Below are 21,493 nucleotides of genomic sequence, written 5' to 3' on the forward strand. Positions count from 1 at the left end.
CATGTGATTAAGAGAGTGCATTGAGAGGCCTGGTCCATGACCTGCCATAGTCCTTCCAGACCAGAGTCCCTCAGGACAAGAAGAAGGAAACTTGGAAAGGACTTTAAATCTGAATTGAAAACCAGGGAACTGAATTAAACGCAGGAGACATGAAGCAGCATCAACAGGTGGAAAGCACTGCCGTGGATGGAGCTTTGAATGTGTGAGAGACATCCTGGTCAGAAGGGAAAAGGATGGTAAAAAGGTACCTAACTCAGGGTGAGAATGAACCAGGGAACAGAAGACTGTTAGAAAATGCAGGCCGGGCGCGGTGGCTCACACCTGTAATCCCAGCACTTTGGGAGGCCGAGGCGGGCAGATCACTTGAGGTCGGGAGTTCAAGACCAGCCTGGCCAACATGGCAAAACCCTGTCTCTACTAAAAATACAAAAATTAGCCAGGCGTGGTGGCAGGCACCTGTAAATCCCAGATACTTGGGAGGCTGAGGCAGAAGAATCAGTTGAACCTGGGAGGCAGAGGTTGCAGTGAGCTGAGATAACACCACTGCACTTCAGCCTGGGCGACTCCGTCTCAAAAAAAAAAAAAAAAAAGATTAGAAAATGACAATAAATGCGTAGAAGAAAAATAGGGGTTAGGCATAGGAAGAGGGCCTAAGGCAGCACCGTGAGAGTTTGGTTTAAAGACCCAGGAAGGCTGGAAGCTCTTTGCCTTATGTTCACATCTACTACTCCACTTTGAACAGTGATTCCATAGAAGAGAATCACCTGGAGGAGGGCACAGATGCAGATGCCGGCGATTCTGTGGGCTAGGACCCTGGAATCTCCCATTTTAACCAGTTCCCCTTGGGATGCTGGTGCACCTGGCCCAGAAACACTGAACTAGAAAAATAGCAACTCGGGAGCAGTGCGGAAGGGTTGCATCAGAACCAGTGACTAGGAAAAAAAAAAAAAGTGCTGAATGTCCCTGGGAAGGCAGTGAGAGGCTGTAGGGAAGAGGGAATTGCTGAGAAACCCCTAGAAGGGCTAAAGAGGAGAAAAAAAATGTATCAAATCCCCAAGGAGAAAGCTGTGATTCAGGAGAGCAGATGATGTGGTTTTTGCTGCAGAGGGTGTGCAAAAAGTTTTACTCTCAAACTGTCCTTTTCTGAATTGAAAGGTAGGGAATTTTAGAATCCGAAGAGTTTGCTGTGTTCCATGGGCACAAACACGAGAATAAGGGCTTGGTGTTTTTGTGTCATCAGTGATCTGTTCCCGTCAAGTTTCTACATTTTAAGTTTATGTGATAATCTATCTGGATTCCTAAATATCCTCTGTCTCCAGGTTATACATTTGTCTTCCTCCAAGCTGGTACGTTTGTTTTCCAGTTCCCCTGAAGTTAGTTCCAGAAAGTCAGGATCTGTGTCATAAATGTACCCAATACTGCTTATAGGTAAGGAAGCTTGAGCAAAAGCACGGAGCCCTTTCATTCCTGCCTCACTTAGTATTGGCCGTCAGTTAGAAATTGGTTTGAAGTTTCTTTATCATCCAGAATCTATATGTTCAAATATATGTGAAAGCTCTGTGTTTTCAGAACGTGTGAAAACTGCAGCTGAGTGTGGCCAGCCCAAGCTTTCCTCCTTCGTGGGGGCCTTTGCTGACTTCTCCCCTCTCCCCAGAATCAAGCTGCTCATCCTCTGTTCACTGCTAGTTTTTTTTTTTTTAAGAGTCTCTTTGTGTTGTCCAGGTCCAGGCTGGAGGGCAGTGGTGAGATCTCAGCTCACTGCAACCTCCGACTCCTGGGTTCAAGCGATTCTCCTGCCTCAGCCTCCCAAGTAACTGGGACTACAGGTGCCTGCCACCATGCCCAGCTAATTTTTTATTTTTAGTAGAGATGGGGTTTCACTATGTTGGCCAGGCTGGTCTTGAATTCCTGACCTCGTGGTCTGCCCGCCTCTGCCTCCCAAAGTTACAGGCTTGAGCCACTGCGCCCGGCCCTTTTTTTTTTTTGAGACAGAGTCTCACTCCATTACCCAGGCTAAATGGAGTACAGTGGTGTGATCTTGGCTCACTGCAACCTCTGCCTCCCGGGCTCAAGCAGTTGTGCCTCAGCCTCCCGAATAACTGGGACTACAGGCGTGTGCCACTGTATACCCGGCTAATTTTTGTATTAGTAGAGACGGGGTTTCACCAAGTTGCCCAGGCTGGTCTCGAACTCCTGACCTCAAGTGATCCACCTGCCTCAGCCTCCCAAAGTGCTGGGATTACAGGCGTGAGCCGCTGCACCAGGCCACTGCTAGTTTCTTTACTGCCAGTAGAGTCAGCTCCTTGAGGTAATTTTATAATCTTCAGGGCCCAGTATGGGGTCTGCCACGCCACTCACCAGAGTACTCAATAGGGTTGAACTGACCTTTTTAAAAAGACCTGAGACTAGACACGATTTGGCGTTAAAATGGGCTTCTTTAAATAGCATTGGGATTATTTGGCCTGGAGAAAGAGACCAAGGTGACTAAATAATGAGGTCACATCCATAAGAGAAGACAGGAAATGCTGTGAGCAGATGTTAGTGTGTCTAGTGAAGCAGCAAGAGGAGTGGGAGCTTTTGAGGAGTTTTGTGGTTCTCAGTCATCTGGGGTAACAGCTCCTTAGAAGAATCTGACAAGAGCAATGGACTTGCTTCCCAGACACAGGCAAAGTGTGATTTCTCACCTACTGTTAGGGGCTCACCAGCTCCTCCAAAGCCCAGTCCAAGTGAGTAATCCCTGGGTTAGGATAAGATGGCTACCTCTGAGCTGTCCATTCCTGCATGGAAATGGGGAGGTTGACCAGATTGCCTTCTCTGGCTTTGACTATCTACATCCCTGAAACATGGGCCTTCTGGGTGGGTACATTGATCAGGCTGCTGTGTCTTTACATTCAGTAAGTATCAGGAGCATTCTCCTCTTAGCCCACAAACTCTACAATTGACATAAAAATAAATCTACTTGTTCACACCATTGCTTCAGAGTTCATTGTTCTCCAGTAGAAAAGGTTAAGAAAAAGTTCATTGTGAACACTTGGGAATCAAAAAGGAAGAAGGCGTTGTTCCAGGCCAGGGTTTCTCAGCGTTGACTCCATTGGCATTTGGGGCTGGATAGTTTTTGTGGTAGGGGCTGCCCTGTGCAGTGTAGGATGTTCAGCAGCATCCCTGGCCTCTACCCACTAGAGGCCAGTAACACCCGCCCTCCTAATCGTGACTGTCAAAAACGTCTCCAGACACACTGCGGAATGGCCTTGGTGGTGGGCGGATCACCTGTGGTTGAGAACCACTTCTCTATGTTTATCTTCATTTTGGCTTTCTTATCAAGGGGGAACACTTCAGGAGAATGAACTGTTGTTTCAACTTCTTTTTACCACTGTAGCTGTTCACACAGCTCACATTTGCTGTGTCCCAATAGCTGTGCAAGGCCCTGGGGCTACAATGTAAGTGATGCACCTGGCCTCAGGTACTTACTGTATCCTCTTGGGAGATACACACAGATGCATCGGGAGCTGCACTGAGGGAAGGCTGTGCCTCGTGCTGTAGGGGTCTTCCTTGCACTGCTAGTGTCTTCTCCACCCAGAATGCCTTTCCTTCCAGCCTCTCCCGTGGCTGGGTCTTGCTTGGCATTCACTTCTCAGTTGAAATGACACTACTTTTGGGAGACCTGTCCTAATGTCGGTGTTAGCTATCTTCACCTAATGTTACATAACAGCCCAGAACTCGGTGGCTCATGCCAATTCCTCACTCGCACATCTGCGGTCGGTTGGGGTGGGGCTGCTCTGGGCTGGGCTCAGATGGCTTTGACTCTAAGCTGCAGCTTGGGATCAGTTCTGCTGCATCCGTTTCTTGTTCTGTTGTACCAGCGAGGTTCTTGGTGTGTGGTGTTCTGGTGACAGCAGAAGCACAAGAGGAAACGCCAGCCCTCACATGCATTTCAGAATCTGCTGTTATAGATGCTGACATCTTTTTGGTCAAAGCAAATCACATGGTCAAAGCCAGCAGGAGGGAAGGAGACTCTTCTTTTTCTTTTTTTTTTTTTTCTTGAGACGAGGTCTCGCTCTGTCACCCAGGCTGCAGTGCAGTGGCGCTATCTTGGCTCACTGCAACCTCCTGGTGCTATCTTGGCTCACTGCAACCTCCACCTCCTGGGTTCAAGTGATTCTCCTGCCTCAACCTCCCGAGTAGCTGGGATTACAGGTGCCTGCCACCACACCCAGCTAATTTTTGTACTTTTAGTAGAGATGGGTTTCACCATGTTGGCCAGGCTGGTCTCGAACTCCTGACCTCAGGTGATCCACCTGCCTTGGCCTTCCAAAGTGCTGGGATTACAGGCGTGAGCCACCGTGCCCAGCCAGAAGGAGACTTATACTCTGCAAGGATGTGGCTGTATGATGCTTCTGCAGGGAAGTGAAGAACTAGGGCCAGTTGTCTTCCTCAGACCTCATCTAAAGCAGCTGCCTAGTCACTTTCTAGCATTTTTATTCTCTTCTGAGCTCTGATACTCTTACATTTGAATTATTTTTTCTGCTAAGTGCTTGATAAGGGTAAGGTCACAGACTCGTCATAACATGTGGACCTCCACAGGCAGCAGGGGCAGGCTGTTTTGTTTGGAGCCTTGGATCCCTGAAATAGCACATCTTGTAGGGAGGACTGGAGAGAGGCCCATTGTGATTGGAGGGAGGGGAGCCCGTGGAGGAGCAACCAGAGTCAAGACCGTAGCGCCTGGGGCCAAGGCCGCCATGTTCTGTGTCTACAGGGAAGCCATCATGACAGGTCTATGTAGTGGTGCCCCTGGCTGTGTGCAACTTGAGAAGCTGTTCTGGCTGCCTGGCAGATCATGAGGGACCTTGCATGACACTTTAGGTTGGCTAGATGCCTATTCTGGAAGCCTTCTTTGTTTTGGAAGAGGGTAGACATTGAGCATCTCTTAAGGCATGCACAAGTTATAAGCAGAATACTTCTGGAGGCCCCTTTGTTTTGAGGCACATGGTAGAAACTTGGCAGATACACAGCTTGGAAGGGCATGGCAGCAGCACCTCAGGCTTGAGCCTTGTGTTGTGTTGATTAAGGTTGTGTTTATTGGAGAGCCCAGAATCTCTCTTGGTGCAGCCATGCTTAGAATTTGCCCAAGGCAGCATGGGAGAGTCACCCACTGTCTGCAGACCTTATGCCTCCTCCTTCCCACCTGCCCAGATGTTCCAGGTCCTGACTGGATCCTTAGCTCTTGGGGAGCCCCCTGTGCCCTGGCTGTAGCCCCGCCTTGGCAGACACCCATCACAGTTCAGCTAAGGAGACAGTAATGAGGGAGGGGAGCCCTGGCCCCTGGGGGAAAGGAGGTCTGGGTTTTGGTCTCAGCGCTGCTGGGAGACTGGGGGCTTAGAAGCTTATTTCTCTGGCTTTAAGTCTCTTTTGCAAAACGAGAATAAGAAAACTGTCCTTTTGTTGTGAGAAACAAATAGGATGATGAACATGAAGGCTCTTGTAAAACGTCCTCAAAGTATTATTATTAGGCACTAATTTGCCTTCTGAGGAAGCAAAGAAAAAGTCATGGAAGTGTATTTTGTGCCAAGCCCTGTGTGAGGTGCGTGCAGTCTTTCTGTCTTAGTGGAACAGCCTGCGGGGTTACTGCAAGGGCGAGGAGCCAAGTCAGAGAGGCCAGGCAACTTGCTCCAGGGCACACAGCCTGTGGGCGGCCGTGTGCAGGTCTATGTGACCTCGAGGCCTGACCTCTTCCCGCCCCTCCATCTACCAGTTGTCGCCTGCGACTTCCTGTGGGCCACCGTCCTGGGTGCTGGGGAGCCAGCAGGGAAACAACCCGTGTCCCAGCTGCCTGGAGCTTGCTTTCCAGTTGACGAGGCGAAGGAGTAAGGACAGAGAAGGGCAAGTGCAGAACATTCAGTGCTGGGCCTCAAAGCAGGACTTGAGAGTGAGTAGGGGTGGGCCGGGAAGGCCTCTGAGGGGTGGGGACATTTCATAGGGACTTAAGGAGCCACTGCAGCAGCCTCTACAGGGGTCTGCAGCGAGAGTGGCCCCAGAGGTGGGACCCATCTGTGCTGTGGCGGCCTCACGGGCTCTGGCTGGGCCTCCTTGGGTGGGAGAAGGCTGGTTGTCTTTGGAGGACCACCTCCCCTCCTTCTTCCTGCCCCAAGGTTGCTAGGAGACTTTTTCCCAAAGCATCTGAGTTTTAATGACGAGGCTCCCGTGCGGCTGGCCTCCAGCCGTAGAACGTCATAGGGCTCTGTGGGCAACACAGGCACTGCACCCTGAGCAGCTTTCTCTCGCTCAGCTTCTTCTCCACAGTTCCAGAGTGTTCTGGAATCTTCAGGCTAGAATGAGCTTATAGGAAGAGATTGGTTTGGGCAAGAGAGCCACCAAACCGCCTCTAATGGGGTGACTTCCACTCGACAGTCCCACTTAGCGCAGCGCTATTTCCCTACGGGTTGTTAGCAAACGTGCAGGATCTCGCAATGCGTAAACTTCCAGGAGGGAGGATTTTGTAAAGGAATGTTCTCATGGTTGCATTCTGAGCCAGGATATTAGACACACTTTGTCAGGCTGTCATGGGTTAGACGCTGCTTTAGTCTGAGTGTTTATCGATTTGGGAGATGCATTTTATTATTTTTAAAATGTTGCATATTTTTAAAAAGCGGAACAATTCTTTTGAAATAAGTAGTTATTTCCAGGAAAACTTTAGGATTAAGGAAACTTGTAAAAAGATCTACAAATAGAGACCCCCATGGCTGCGCACCTGTCACCACAGAGCCTGATGGTGCTGTGCAGTCTAAAGGGGTCACGGGGCAAGAAGAGGCAACTTTGGTCATGTCTAGAGCAGGCTTCTCAACCTCAAGGGTTTGGTGAGTCATCCCAGGACCCAGGGCTGGGCAGTGCAGCCAGCTGCCGGGTATAGCTGTTGCCCCTGGGCCCAGAAGCAAGGGTTTGAGCGCCAGCTCTCTCGCCCCAAGCCAAGGAGCCTCTTCCCTCTGTCTGGTGGTCAGATGGTGCCTGTGTGTGCAGAACCCTGAGCAGGAGCCCTGGGAATAAGTTGTTCTTCATGATTCCAGAGAGGGAGGAGTCTCCTGTGTGCCACTCACCCAGTGTGGTGTCTGAGCTGGTCTTTGTGTTTCAGAGAGGACCCCCCCCCCCATCTTTCTTTAATGCCCACGTCTTCGTGAAGCCGTCCTCAGCATCACCCCGATTGGATGTGATCTCCCCAACTGTTCACACCTCTTTTCCTGCCTCTTGGTCTGCTCTGTCTGATGTTCTAGATCATTCCCAAAATGCACCCTGTCTGCTGTCCTCAGGGGAGTGATCGAGCCTCGTTCCTCTGGCTGGGGTGGATTTGGGGTAGGTCGGGGATGTTCACTGGAAGGCTAGAAGCGGCGAAGCTGGGTCCCAGGAAGGACCTGGGGCCGGAAGGTCGTGTTTACTGATGGCTTCTGCTCCACTCGCCTGCTGACCAGAGGCTGAAGCGGGGAGGGGTGGGCGGTGAGTCTGTGAGTGTAGAGTCGTAACCCACATCTGTGCTGCCCAACAGCGTGAGGCTTCCTGGGCGCCTAGGGCTGGATGGGGCCAGGATGGGCTGAGGACACAGACGTGAGGACAGTGCCTGTCTTCCTGCACATGGTGGCAGGGCCATGTGTGGGGGACATGGAGAGGAGAGGGGCTGCCTTGGGTGCAGCAGTACAGGTGACAGAGCAGATGGCAGGTCTCTGCAGGGCTCCCAGGTGGGCAGGAGCCTGCCAGGCGGGCCAGATTGGGTGGAATGGGGTGAGGGGTTTGCAAAGTGATGGGTATGGGGAAGGCTGCCCTGGAGTGAGAAGAGTTCTAAAAAGGAAGGTCTCTTCTCACTCTTACCTTGGAGTGGGAGCACCGGAAAATTAATCCCAGATCAGCAGAGCTCAAGGCCTGGTGCAGAGAAAGCCATGTGTCATAGTGACGTGAAAGACCTATTTCAGATTCTCCCTAGGGTTCAAGTTTTCCCCAGAGGCAGAATTTTTTCCTGGGTCTTCAGTTCTTCACCTGTAATGAGAGGCGATCCTGAGGGATGTGTTTTAGAGGAGTGGCAGCTGCCCTGCTTATCCAGCATCAAGTCCTTCCTGCAGCCACACTTGCCTGGCCCTGGGAACAGGGACAGTGTCACGCCACCGTCCTTCCCAGGGCCCCACCCACAGCTGAAGGAGTGAAACTTACTTTTTACAGACATATTTTGAGGTGCACATTCATTTTGCTAAGTGAGATACACATTTATAAATATGAAGCAGGAAGTTTCTGAATCTTGATCGCTTGGAGATAGTGGCCACCACTGTGTATGGAAGCCATGGAAACTCTGCACGTGTTGTTTCAGATTTAAAATGCGCGCAGCTCCCACCTAAGTGCTGTAGGGCTGGTATCTTCATGACCACCTACATTTCAGTTTAAAAAAATCTCTAGGCCCAGTGTGGTGGCTCACGCCTGTAGTCCCATTGTTTTGGGCAACTGAGGCAGGAGGATCACCTGAGCCCAGGAGTTCAAGACCAGCCTGGGCAATATAGCAAGACCCCCATCTCTACAAAGAATAAAATTAGCTGGGACTAGTGGCGTGCGACTGTTATCCCAGCTACTCAAGAGGCTGAGGTGGGAGGCTCGCTGGAGCTCAGGCGTTTGAGGCTGTGGTGAGCCCTGATTGTGCCACTGCAGTGCAGCCTGGGCAACAGTGAGACCCTGTCTCTATCTGTATCACATGCACCCCGGCCCCCCCAGAAAAAGTCTACACTCCTTTCTGGGAAAAGATGGGGTTGTGAAATATGTAAATAAGTTGAGGAGTGCTTTAGGGAGGGGTTTTGAACCATAGAATAATGAGATTTGAATGCGGGAGGAGATCTGACCCTCTAGTTTTAACACCTTGTTTAATCTCAATTCCCTCTGTAAAACCAGAGTGACATCACCTGCCTCAGCACTGGTTGTAAAGTTAGAGGAGATGAGGCTGACAAAGTGCGTGCCTGTGTCTAGGACTTAATGTTGTGATGCTGAGGTGAGGAAACTGAGGCCAGGAGGGGGACCCCTGCCCAGGCTGCATGTCAGTGTCACCCAGGAACACTGCTGCCGCCCTCGCCTCCCGCCCACTGCGTGAGTGCCCCAGGGTGCTGCCATCTTCCCAGGTGACTGTGCCGCCCTTGCCTCCCGCCCACTACGTGAGCCCCCCGGGGTGCTGCCATCTTCCCAGGTGACCATGTTGGGAGCCTCTGCCACCACCAGCACAGCACCTCCAGCTCATTCTGGAATCTTCTCTCTCAAAGCCGGCTACTACTTCCGGCTTGAGGTTTTCTGGGCTTGGCAGCATCACCGGATGGGATCTGTGGCCTGGCCCTGGAGGCTGTGAGTTGGCCTGTAGGGCTGTGGCTGAGCCTCCCACCAGCTACACCCATGGGGCGCCGGCGGGGGGGTGTTGGGGGTTGCCAAGCTCCTTGCAGGCCTTGTAGCCATGACTTTGTGGGAGAGAGGGACCATGGGGATAGAACAGGGGGCAGCACCCCAGGGGTTCCTCCTCCTCAGTTGAGGCAAGTTGAGACAATTGGGGTACTCTAGGAAACCCAAGACCTGGCACTCACGGAATTTTCTAGTAACAGTGAGCTCCCTGGGAGGCAAGGAGGGAGTTCCCTGACAGGGATGGGACCTGCAGACCCATGTCCCTGCAGCAAGCCTTGAGCCAGAAGGGAACTGTGAGTGCAGGTTGGGAAGGGGAGGCCTCTGTGACTCGGGGGAGGCTCAGGGACTGGAGCCAGCCTGACTCTCTGACCAGTCTGGGAGCTGGCTGCCTCTCCTTCCCTCCAGCCTCCTTCCCGCCAGGGCCTCTGTGGGTCAGGTCTTCTGGCCTTGCTTTTCTTTCCCCTTGGAAGAGAGGCAGACAAAGACCAGACAGTGTCAGGGCTGGAGGGAGCTTTAAGGGAAGCTGATTCTCAGCTCACCGATGAAACTGGAGCTCAGAGTAGCAATTGGACCTGGAAAGTTGCCCAGCTGGTGAGGGGCAGGGTCAGAGTCCAGGGTTCCCCCCGAATTTATGTCCCCTATTGTATGTACCTACAAGTGGAGTGGAAAAGCGGATTTTATTTTTTTTTCTTTTTCTTTTTTCTTTTTTTTTTTTTTTTTTTTTGAGACGGAGTCTCGCTCTGTCGCCCAGGCTGGAGTGCAGTGGCCGGATCTCAGCTCACTGCAAGCTCCGCCTCCCAGGTTTATGCCATTCTCCTGCCTCAGCCTCCCGAGTAGCTGGGACTATAGGCGCCCGCCACCTCGCCCGGCTAGTTTTTTGTATTTTTTAGTAGAGACAGGGTTTCACCATGTTAGCCAGGATGGTCTCGATCTCCTGACCTCGTGATCCGCCTGTCTCGGCCTCCCAAAGTACTGGGATTACAGGCTTGAGCAACCGCGCCCGGCGCGGATTTTATTTTTAAAAACTTGCAGATCAGTGAAAGAAATACTGTCCTGCATAGAGGGTCACCAGGCATGAGCCAAGCCTGACCCTGCTTCCAGCCTTGGGTCATAATCTTTGGTGATTGGTGTGGAGTTTTTCTGAGATAGTTGTTCTGGTGGTCTGCACAGCAGGCCTTAGGTGGACAGCTTAGGGGAAAATGACTAACTCCTTGCACAAGCTCAACTCTGCTCACTCGATAGAGCCTGTCCTGTCTATCCCTATGAGATGGCCAGGTGGGGCATGTCCTTTGGAAGCAGGAAGACCCCAGAGTGGAGAGTTCTTTCCTCAGCCCAGCGTGACACTCAAATGGTTGTGGCCCCAGGGCAGCCTGCCTTGTGTGGGGCCCTTGGTGCAGGGTTGCCTACCTACTGGCAGCGCGGGGCCCGGGTGTTTGGTGCGGGGTCACCGACCCTGGCAGTCTGGAGCCCAGATGCTCGGTTCCCAGTTGGCCTCCACCTCCCTCTGCAGCTTCCCCCTTGGCCTCCAGGACCCGGAGCGCCCTGGGCACTGACGTATGGCCTGGTGAGGAAGCCTGACCTTGTCACCCAGCTCTCCTGGCTTCTGGAATCGTGAGCTTGGGGGCAAGCAGACTTCCAAGGCCACAGAGCCCCTGCAGGAAAGCGGTGTCTGGGCTGGTGGAGGTGGTCTTGAACTCAGCACAGTCTGTGGGTTTTGCTTTGACTCCTTCAACACATGTTGGCAGCTTTTTGGCCAATTAGGTGTTGACTGAGTGGCCTGAGGCCATATGGTACTGACCACTCAGACAGGGGCGGGTTGTCCTGCCCCAGCAGACTTGCCCCACAAACGGGGTAGGTGACTGGGGCTGCTGAGACCCAAGAGGTCAACAGGTCATTACAGGCTGGAACCAGACGCCAGCAGAGCTTGGGAATCTACACCTGGTGACTTGCTGACCAGCACTGAGACTCGCCTGACCTCCTGATTCGTGATGAAGCGGGCCCTTGTTGAGTGCCACAGAGGCTGCAGGAACATTCTGCCGGGTGTGGTGGTGGTTGATCCTCAGGGCAAGTATTGATCAGCTCTGATGAAACACAACACAGTTCAGAGGGGATATGGCATAACCAAGAGAACCGAGAAAATTCACGTCAGAACCAGCCTCCCTTATTGTCTATTAGACCATCTTGTTTAAAAATTAAAAATTGACTTCCCTGCCTTTTTCACCTATCCCAGAATCCATTCTACTCTATGAGGCTAACCTTTTCTCCCTGAGGGCCAGAAACTGAGAAATTCTTCCGCTTCTCTTCCCATCCCATTTCTCAACTCCAAACTCAGTTCCCAGAAACCACACCTAGCAGACGAGGCATCTGGAAACCAGGGCTGGGAGGGTGGCCACAGCCTTGGGGGAAGGGCATGGAGCTGGCGCCAGGGCAGCTGCAGGAGCCAGACCAGGAAAGAGGCCTTGCTTGAAAAGACTTACTGAGGCCAGTGGTGTTGGAGAGGTAGGAAGGATTAGCACTTGGTCCAGACATGTTGGGGCCCAGTCATGGCCAAAGATTGGAGTAGCAGCAGCCAGGCCTGGACACCAGGCAGGGTTGGGATGTTCAGATCTGTACCCAAGGTTACCCCAGCAGGAGACCATCAGATCTGCAGTCCCTACAGCCTGTGGAAGTGGGCCGGGACACCTGGGGCATCTTCAGGGTGCCAGGGATGGGGAACGGGCACTTGATACCCCAGAAGCCCTTTGAGCCAGTGCACTGACCTCGCAGGCAGTGGGGGAGACCTCAAGTCCCAGGATACCCCCACAATAACTTGAGACCTGAGTATTGGTACTGGGCACCCCTCACCTGCTGGCAGGTGGGGTTAGCTGAGAGGATACCTGTGAATCCCAGAAAACTAGAAACCTGTGACACATGTGTAAGGTAAACATTGTGACTACCAAATCAGCCTGGGACCTCTTCAGGGGTCCTGCAGCATGCCAAACCATCTGAGCTTTTAGGATTACACCGTCCTGCTCAGTGGGACCTGGGATTTGTGCACCCTCCTTCCCGACAAATCGGAACAGTGCTGCTTGAGCAAATGCATGAAGGAATGAATGGGTGGCAAAGGGTCTGCTCAGTCCTCACAGCTGTAGGTACTGGCCAGCCTTGCTTTGTTGGGAAGCTGGAGGGGGAACCACAGCCCCTCAGCCAGCCTCAAACGCCTGCACTGTGCCCCTCGTGGAACCTTTGAGCCTTTCAGGCCTTGAGCCATGCCTCTGGGTGGACCACCCATCCATGGTACATGTGGTGGTGTCTGAGGCTCTGGGGTCCAAGGCTCTGCTGGGCCCCTCCCTGGACATTGGGCAACTTGAAGTTTGATTTTGGTCACCACCCACCCCACCTCCTCCATCCCCTTTTCTGAAGACATGCCTTCACCCCTGGCCTTTTCTCTCTTCCTTGGGGTGCAGATCCTGGCCAACGTCTTCCTCTACCTGTGCGCCATCGCTGTGGGCATCATGTCCTACTACATGGCTGACCGCAAGCACCGCAAGGCCTTCCTGGAGGCCCGCCAGTCGCTGGAGGTGAAGATGAACCTGGAAGAGCAGAGCCAGCAGCAGGTGAGGCTCTCGGGAGGCTTCTGGCCTGGAGCTTGGGCTCAGGGACTGTGGCCTTGTCAGAGGGAGAGGAACCAGAGTGGCAGCCCCTGGCTCCGTGGGGCTTGGCGTTCATCTGCCCTGGTCAGGTGTTTGCTTCTGAACTTGGCCTTCTGGGCTCCTCGCCATTAGAGGGCAGCTTCTGAGCTTCAGGGAGCCTCTCCTAAATCTGCTTCTGCTTGAGCCGGATCTCTCCTCGTCTGCCTTCCTGCTCTTTGCTTTGTTTTGTTTCTGTAATGAAAAACTTTTGCATTTAAAGAAATGCATCGCCCAAGCAGCCAGCTACGACTTCCTGCATTCCTTTCTCCGATGACCTTCTCGGGACCAAGGTCAGGGTCAGGGGCATCATGGGCATCCCTTCACGTCACGCCTGCCCCGCCGCTCTTGCTGGTCCAACCGCAGATCACCCTGTGCACCTGCTCATGCCGTGGGCGGGGCCTTGACCCATCCTGCGGCCTCAGGGCCCTGCTGGGTGAAGTGTGTCAGCCTCACGCCCCCACTCAGGGGAGCTCCTCTCCCTTACCTTCCCATCTGAGGTCGCTGCTGAAGAAGGAAAACCAGCCTGTTCCTCGGGGATGCCCCTGTTTACATTCTCCATCTGGAGAGAGGCCTGGCTGTCCCTGCCTCGGTTTCCTGGCTTCCCTCCAGTCTCTTCCATGGCCAAACCATCCTCCCAGTTCTCATGTCCCTCAGGCTTTTACATAGTTTTGGCCTGGATTCTTCTCACATGCTTTTTGAAGGTCTCCAGAAATTACATCCACGAATTTCCTGTTATCCATAGGTTATTTCTCCTTCAAAAACAAGCTCTCAGTAGGTTGACACTATGATTCTCTGCTCTGGGAACCACATCGTTTGTGTTCAGGAGGCTCTGTGTGCTCCTGATGCACTGAAATTGCTGTTTTCGTAGATGGTGCCACTCAGGTGGACAGGGCCTTGGTTTCGGGGGCCACTCTGGAGCCCTTGGCTTACAGGAGCCCCACCGTCGGGCCTCACTCACGTTCTCTAGTCAGTGCTATTCCAAGGCACACACTAAGTCATTTAGCTGATGGGTCCCCGATTTCACTGTCCTGGGGATGTTTTTTTTCCCTCCCCATTTACCAATCTCATTCCTTTCAGAAGGCCCCCATAGGAGGGGATTTTCTTAGCCCATCGTATGCGCCCCTTCCCCTGGGCCCTGTGACCTGTGGTTATTGAGGAGCTGCTGTGGCCTGTGAATATTTAAAGAATCTTCCTTTCCTGGCTTGTAAAGCCCCTTGAAAGGCATTCTTTAATTTCTGTTTTTTTAATACTGTCTCATTTCTTGTTTGTATCTGATCTCGCACTGTGGCGGCATCCCTCTGGCTTCTCTACACTTAAAAAAAAAAAATGCATGTGTCACCACCTAGCTAGGCGAGCATTCTTTTTATATAACATTTGTGCAGTTTTCAGCATGTCTGTCTGCATCGATCTAAGCTGTCTCATATTGTACAATCTAGGACATCTTAAGTCACACTGAACGGTCTTGTGGGGGCTGCTGGTGTGATGAGGAAGGCCCTGTGTCTCACGCTGAGGCTGTTCTCTTGTAGATAATTTAGGTAAGTTACCCACCCTGCAGAGCCTCGCTTTTCCTCATCTGCAAAGTGGAGGTATTGACATTTGTCTTGTAGGTTTCTTGAGGGTCAAATGAGAAACCCAGAACTGCTTTGTAACCCGTAGAGCTCGTTAGAGGTAGGCCAAGGGCACGGGGCCATGAGGCTTGCTTTCTAATGCCCAGGGCCATATGCTCCCTCTGGACAGTGTCAGCGCAGGGAGCCTGGGCACCAGCAGAGAGGGTCATCCCTGGGTGACCCGGGGCTCCTGAGGGTGCTAGCAGCCTGCCTGGGCCACACTGGTGCTTCTTTGCACTGCCTGCCCACGCCGCACCAGCAGAGCAGACACTGGCCCCGGGACGGAGAGGTCCAGGTTAGGTGGAAGGGAGGTGCAGAGGTGTGGGGGGAGTTGAGGGGTGAGGTGCATCCTCAGGCCTAGCTGGGCACACAGCCGGGGCCTGTAATTCTCCGAGTGGAATGAATCTGTCTAGCCCGGCTCTGTCCTGAGTGTGGCCCTGGGCTTGTTGCTGCTGCTCTTGGAACTTCAGTATCCCCATATGTAAAACCTTCGAGAGATTTTTTTTTTTTTTTTTTTGAGACGGAGTCTTGGTCTTGTCACCCAGGCTAGAGTGCAATGGCACGATCTCGGCTCACTGCAACCTCTGCCTCCCGGGTTCAAGCGATTCTCCTGCCTCAGCTTCCCAAGTATCTGGGATTACGGGCACCTGGCACCATGCCCGGCTAATTTTTTTTTGTAATTTTAGTAGAGATGGGGTTTCACCATGTTGGCCAGGCTGGTCTCAAACTCCTGACCTCAGGTGATCCACCCTCCTCGGCCTCCCAGAGTGCTGGGATTACAGGTGTGAGCCGCCACGCCCTGCTGAGAGATTGTTTTAAGGGTAAGAAGGAACCTGTGTGAATCCCACTGGGATTGGTAAAGCACTGTTACCATCAGGAAGGTTGGAATCCTGCCCCCTGGGTGTTTCCATTTACCTACATTCTCCTTACGTCTTCTGTGACTGTTCAAGAGAGAAACCTGCCTGCCATTTTCCTTCCTTTCCATGCGCTTCACAGGTTTTGGTATTACGGTTATGCCCAACTCATTAAATAATTTGAGAAGTGTTCCCTCTTTCTAACTCCTGATAGTTTGAAGATAATTTGGGTTATTCGTTAGATTTAGAAGTCATGGCATGTGGCTAGCCTGTAGGTGTGGCCAGGCAGGTGGCTATGCCTATAATACCAGCACTTTGGGAGACTGAGACAGGAGGATCACGTGGGTCCGGGAGTTCAAGACCAGCCTGGGCAACAAAGTAAGACCCCATCTCTACAAAAAATGAAAAAATTAGCTGAGCGTGGTGGTGCACGCCTGTAGTCCCAGCTACTTGGGAGGCTGAGGTGGAGGATCGCTTGAGCCCAGGAGGTTAAGGCTGCAGTGAGCCGTGACTGTGCCCCTGCACTCCAGCTTGGGCAACAAAGTGAGACCCTGTCTTTTTTGGTTTTTTTTCCTTTTAAATAAAAGGCACTAATGAAGTCCTGTGGGCCCGGAGTGTTCTTTAGGGGAAGATTCTGTTTCCATCATAGATAATAAGGTTGTTCAGATTTTATATTTCCTTTTGTATAGGTTTTAGAGAGGTTTTTTTCCCCAGAAACATGTCCATTCAAATTTTCAAAATTTTGGCATAACATTCTTAATATTTTCTTTTTACCTTTTGTCTGAAGAATTTGTGCCTTTTTAAAATTTTTCTTAATCAGTATTGCTAAGGCTTATTGTTTTAGCCTGTTTGGCAGACCACCTTTAATCTTTGTTGCCTTCTTTGTACATTTCTTATCTCTTATTTATTTTTGAGACGGAGTCTTGCTCTGTCACCCAGGCTGGAGTGCAGTGATGCGACCTCGGCTCACTGCAAACTCCGCCTCCTGAGCTCGCGCCATTCTCCAGCCTCAGCCTCCCAAGTAACTGGGACTACAGGTGCCCACCACCACGCCCGGCTAATTTTTTTGTATTTTCTTTTAGTAGAGATGGAGTTTCACCATGTTAGCCAGGATGGTCTCGATTTCCTGACTTTGTGATCTGCCCGCCTCGGCCTCCCAAAGTTCTGGGATTACAGGCGTGAGCCACTGTGCATGGCCTCTTATCTCTAAATTAAACTTTGTCATGGCCTCTTTTTTCTTTGGGCTTAATTTGTGTCCTTTTTTACCTTCTTAAAATGGAACTTTATTGTTGTTGTTTTTTGGAGACTGAATCTTGCTCTGTCACCCAAGCTGGAGTTGAGTGGTACAGTCTAGGTTCACTGCAACCTCCACCTCCTGAGTTCAATGGATTCTCCTGCCTCAGCCTCCGAGTAGCTGGGATTACAAACACGCCCCACCACACCCGGCTGATTTTTTTGTATTTGTAGGAGAGACAGGGTTTCACTACATTGGTCAGGCTGGTCTCGAACGCCTTGGCCTCCCAAAGTGTTGGGATTACAGGCATGAGCCACCAGGCCCAGCCAAAATAGAACTTTAGATGACCAATTTTCAACCTTTCTTTCCTAAAACATGCATTTAATGCTACAGATCTCACTCATTACATTGTTTGAGCTTTATCTCACAAGTTTTAATATGCCATATTTTCAACGTAATTTAATTTTAAATATTTACTAATTTTCATTGAAATGTCTTTGATCCATGGGATGTAGAAGTGCACTAAGTTCTAAACATTTGAGGATTTGTTTACAATTATGTTTTTTTTTTTTTTTTTAGCTTTATTCTTGTCAGAGAACATACTCTGATTTCAAGCCTTTGAAATTTGTTGGAACTTGATTTTTGGCCTAGCATGTGGTCAGTTTTGATGCACTTGACAATAATGTGTATTCTGCCAAATCTGTCAAAATCTTTTAAAAATGAAATAATGTCGCCAGGCGCGGTGGCTCATGCCTGTAAAATCCGAGCACTTTGGGAGGCCAAGGTGGGCAGATCACGAGGTTAGGAGATCAAGACCATCCTAGCTAACACGGTGAAACCCCGTCTCTACTAAAAATACAAAAAATTAGCCAGGCGTGGTGCCGGGCGCCTATGGTCCCAGCTACTCGGGAGGCTGAGGCAGGGGAATGGCGTGAACCCAGGAGGCAGAGCTTGCAGTGAGCCGAGATCATGCCACTGTACTCCAGCCTGGGTGACAGGGCGAGACTCCCCCTCAAAAAAAAAAAAAAAAAAAGAAATAATGTCAACTATGTTATATTTTTTTTTTTTTTTTTTTTTTTTTTACCTCTTTAGTCAATGCAAGGATCTCAAAACCTTTTAACTTCATTTCACAAGCCTCTGCCGCCCACTTTCTGGCTATTAGTGTAATGTGTTTTAGTTCAACATATTTTAAACCCCACAAGCCCTTATCATGATTATTTTATATAATTTTATCTCATTAATATTCTTATATTTACCCACAGTTTTACCCTCTCAATTGTTCTTCATTTCTCCATTTCTTTGCTTCATTTTCTGGTAGAATTCCCTTTAGTATTACCTTTTATGCTGATCTCTTGGTATCAGATTCTCCCCATTTCTGATTACCTACAAGTGTGTTTATTTTGCTTTCATTTTTGAAAGATACCTGTCTTCGTCTGTGTTGTGCTGCTACAACAGAATACCTGAAACTGGGTAATTTATAAAGAACAGAAATTTACTACTTACAGTTCTAGAGGCTGGTAAGTCCAAGATCAAGGTACCAGCATTTGCTCTGGTGTCCATACATGGCAGAAGGGCAGGCTAGCTGAATGTCGTGTGATGCCCTTTTTAAAGGACCTTAACCCTACTAAAGAAGGAGCAGCCCTTGTGGCCTGATCCCCTCTTAAAGGCCCCACCTCTTAATACTATTACACTGGCAGCACCTGAATTTTGAACGGACACATTCAAATCATACCACGACTTTTTGCAGATAAAGAATTCTAGGCTGCCATTTTTTACTTCTGGCCCTTTAAAAGCATCCTTTCACTATTCTTCCGCTTCCATCATTCCTGTTGAAATACCAGTTGTCAGATAGACTGTTGCTCCTGTTACATTAATGCATACTTTTTCCTGTGGTTGCTTTCCCAATGCTCTTTGTTTTTGGTTCTCAGCAGTTTTACGATGCTGTGCCTGGGAGTTTTCTTTGCAGTTCCTCTGCTTAGTATTCACAGAGCTTCTTGAATGTTGGTTTGATGTCTCTTGTCAGTTTTGAACATTTTCAGCCAGTATCTTTTTATTGCTTCTTCCCATTCGCTCCTTTCCTCTAGGACTCCATAGCCTTGTTAGACACTTTTACCATGTTCCAGAAGTATCTCTTCTTTTTCTGAATCTTTTTTCTTTCTGCATTTCAGACAATATTTTGTGGACCTAATCTACAGTTTGCTAATCCTGTCTTCCTCTGGTTTGTCAGATCAGTGATTGAGCTCTTCTAATGAGTCATCAATTTCAATTATTATTTATTTTTCTGTCCTAGAATTTCCATTTGATTTTAAAAACTGGACTTCAGTTCCTTATGTATTTCTATTTTGTCAACTATTTTTTAGAATATATTAAACATTTATTTTAAAGTTCCTGACTGACAATCATAATACCAATGGGTGTGCATTTTTGTTGTTGAAACCTTGGCATCTTGACTCTTTTTTTTTTTTTTTTTTTGAGACAAGGTCTTGCTTTGTCACTCAGGCTGGAGTGCAGTGGCTTACTGCATCTTTGAACTCCTGGGCTCAAGCAAAACTCTCACCTCAGCCTTGTGAGTAGCTAGGACTGCAGGCGTGTGCCACCATGCCCAGCTAATTAAAAAAGTGGTTTTTTGTAGAGATGGAGTCTCACTATGTTGCCCAAACTGGTCTCAAACTCTTGGCCTCAAGCGATCCTCCCACTTTAGCCTCCAGGCATTTTTAAGAATTAAATACTAGATGTTTTGGATGGGAAATAGTAGTAGTTCTAAATAATGTTGTCTCTCCAGGGAGGATTTACTTTTCTTGTGGCAGATGGTTAGAGCAGGGGCAGATAGGAAATAGCTTTCCAGGGGTCTTAACTGGAAGGCTGGTCCTTTTCTCATGGTAGCTTGAACTCCTTAGCAACGTGAGACTGCTGAAAGCTTAGCCTCAGCTCTCAATTTCTGCTTGGATTCTTGGTCTCTTGCCCCATGCAAATACTAAAGGGGAATAGTCGGACTTACTGTAGTATGGTTCTCTTTCCCTGGGGTCTTAGCCCCTCTACTCTCTCTGCCTTGGAATCCTTGCTCACAGTCCTCGTTTCTCCAACCCCTTGAAAATTCTCCTCACTGCGCTCTCTTCAGCCTCTCGACCCCAGTCCCAAGGGAAAATGGCAGAGTGCATTGGGCTGACCGGACTGTGTTTCCCTTCCCCTGAGAGCTTGGCCCCTCAAGTCCTGGCTGCTTTGGTTGTTTCCATTGCCTTTAAAGAGCTGGGTTTTTATGTATTTTATCCAACTTTTACAGTTGTTCTTGGCTGGAGGGTTGGCCTGCTAGTAAGATCCTCTATGGCAAAAGTATACGTGTATAAAATCATAAAAGTATGAAAAAGGGTATACTAGGAAAAGTAAGTCATCCCACCTTCATTTCCCCTAGCCATCCAGCCCTGTCCACCAATCACCCGTCACTATTATCTTTTTAATGTACCCTTTCAGAGGTTTATAGAATTTACACACACACACGGTAGCCTATTCACTCTTTTGTACTAAACCTTTTCTTTCCTTTCTTTTTTTTTTTTTTTTCTGAGACAGAGTCTCACTCTGCTGCCAAGGCTAGGGTACAGTGGTTCAACCTCAACTCACAACTTCTGCCTCCTGGGTTTAAGCGATTCTCCTGCCTCAGCCTCCCGAGTAGCTGGGACTACAGGCATGCGCCACCACACCCGGCTAATTTTTGTATTTTTAGTAGAGATGGGGTTTCACCATGTTGGCCAGGCTGGTCTTGAACTGCTTACCTCAAGTGATCTGCCTGCCTTGGCCTCCCAGAATGCTGGGATTACAGGCACTAGATCTTTTCACCTACTATCTTAGCATTCTAAGTCTATATTGCATTGCCACATCCTTTTTAATGACTGTGTTCAGTCATTATACAGACATAACGTAATTTATTGTTGCACTCTCGGTAGACTTCTAGGTTATTTACGATCTTTTGCTACTGTAAACATTGCTGTAATAAATACCCTTGTAGCAGTATTTATTATAGTATATATGTGCAAGTATATCTGTGGAAGAATAAAAACCTAGAAGTGGAATTGCTGGATCAAAGGATATTTGCATTTAAAAAATTATATATATATATAGCTACTGTAAAATATACATAGTATAAAATTTACCATTTTAACCATTAAGTATACAATTCAGTGGCATTAAGTACATTCACAATATCGTGCAGCCATCACCACTCTCCGTTTCCAGAACTTTTTCATCATCCCAAAGAGAAACTCTGTGCCTGTTAAATAATAATACTGCCCATTCTCCCAGGCTCTGGTAACCACTGTTCTACTGTGTCTCTGAATTTGCCTCACTAGGTCCTTTATATAAGTGGAATCATATAATATTTGTCCCGTTTTGACTGACTTATTTCACTTAGCTTGATGTCTTCTGTGTCGTCGTGTAGATCAGCATTTCTTTCCCATTTAAGGCTGATATTTCATTGCATGTATGTACCACATTTTGTTTGCTCATTTGGACATTTGGGTGGTTTCTGTGGCTTTGCTATTGTGAATAGTGCTGCTGTGAACACCGGTGTACAAATATCTGTTTGAGTCCCTGTTTTCAGTTACTTTGGATATATACCCAAAAGTGGAATTGCCAGGTCATATGGTAGTTCTGTATTTAATTTTTTTGAAGAATCTGGCATGTGTGCTTTTTTTTTTTCCCCTTTTCCTTTTTTTTTTTTTTTTTTTTTTTTTT

The 21,493-nt window shown here is 49.4% G+C and overlaps 1 protein-coding gene across 2 annotated transcripts in view; it reads left to right on the forward strand.

Moving 5' to 3' along the window:
* ADCY3 (adenylate cyclase 3) overlaps nt 1-21,493 on the forward strand; it is a 105,549-nt gene that overhangs the window by 38,518 nt on the left and 45,538 nt on the right. For both annotated transcript variants that reach the window (XM_023229957.2, XM_031934163.1), the window contains exon 3: nt 12,849-12,998. In XM_023229957.2, the coding sequence (XP_023085725.1) occupies nt 12,849-12,998 (150 nt within the window). The remainder of the gene's footprint in view (nt 1-12,848; nt 12,999-21,493) is intronic.

The sequence above is a fragment of the Piliocolobus tephrosceles genome, chromosome 15, assembly GCF_002776525.5.
Source record: "Piliocolobus tephrosceles isolate RC106 chromosome 15, ASM277652v3, whole genome shotgun sequence".
NCBI lineage: Eukaryota > Metazoa > Chordata > Mammalia > Primates > Cercopithecidae > Piliocolobus > Piliocolobus tephrosceles.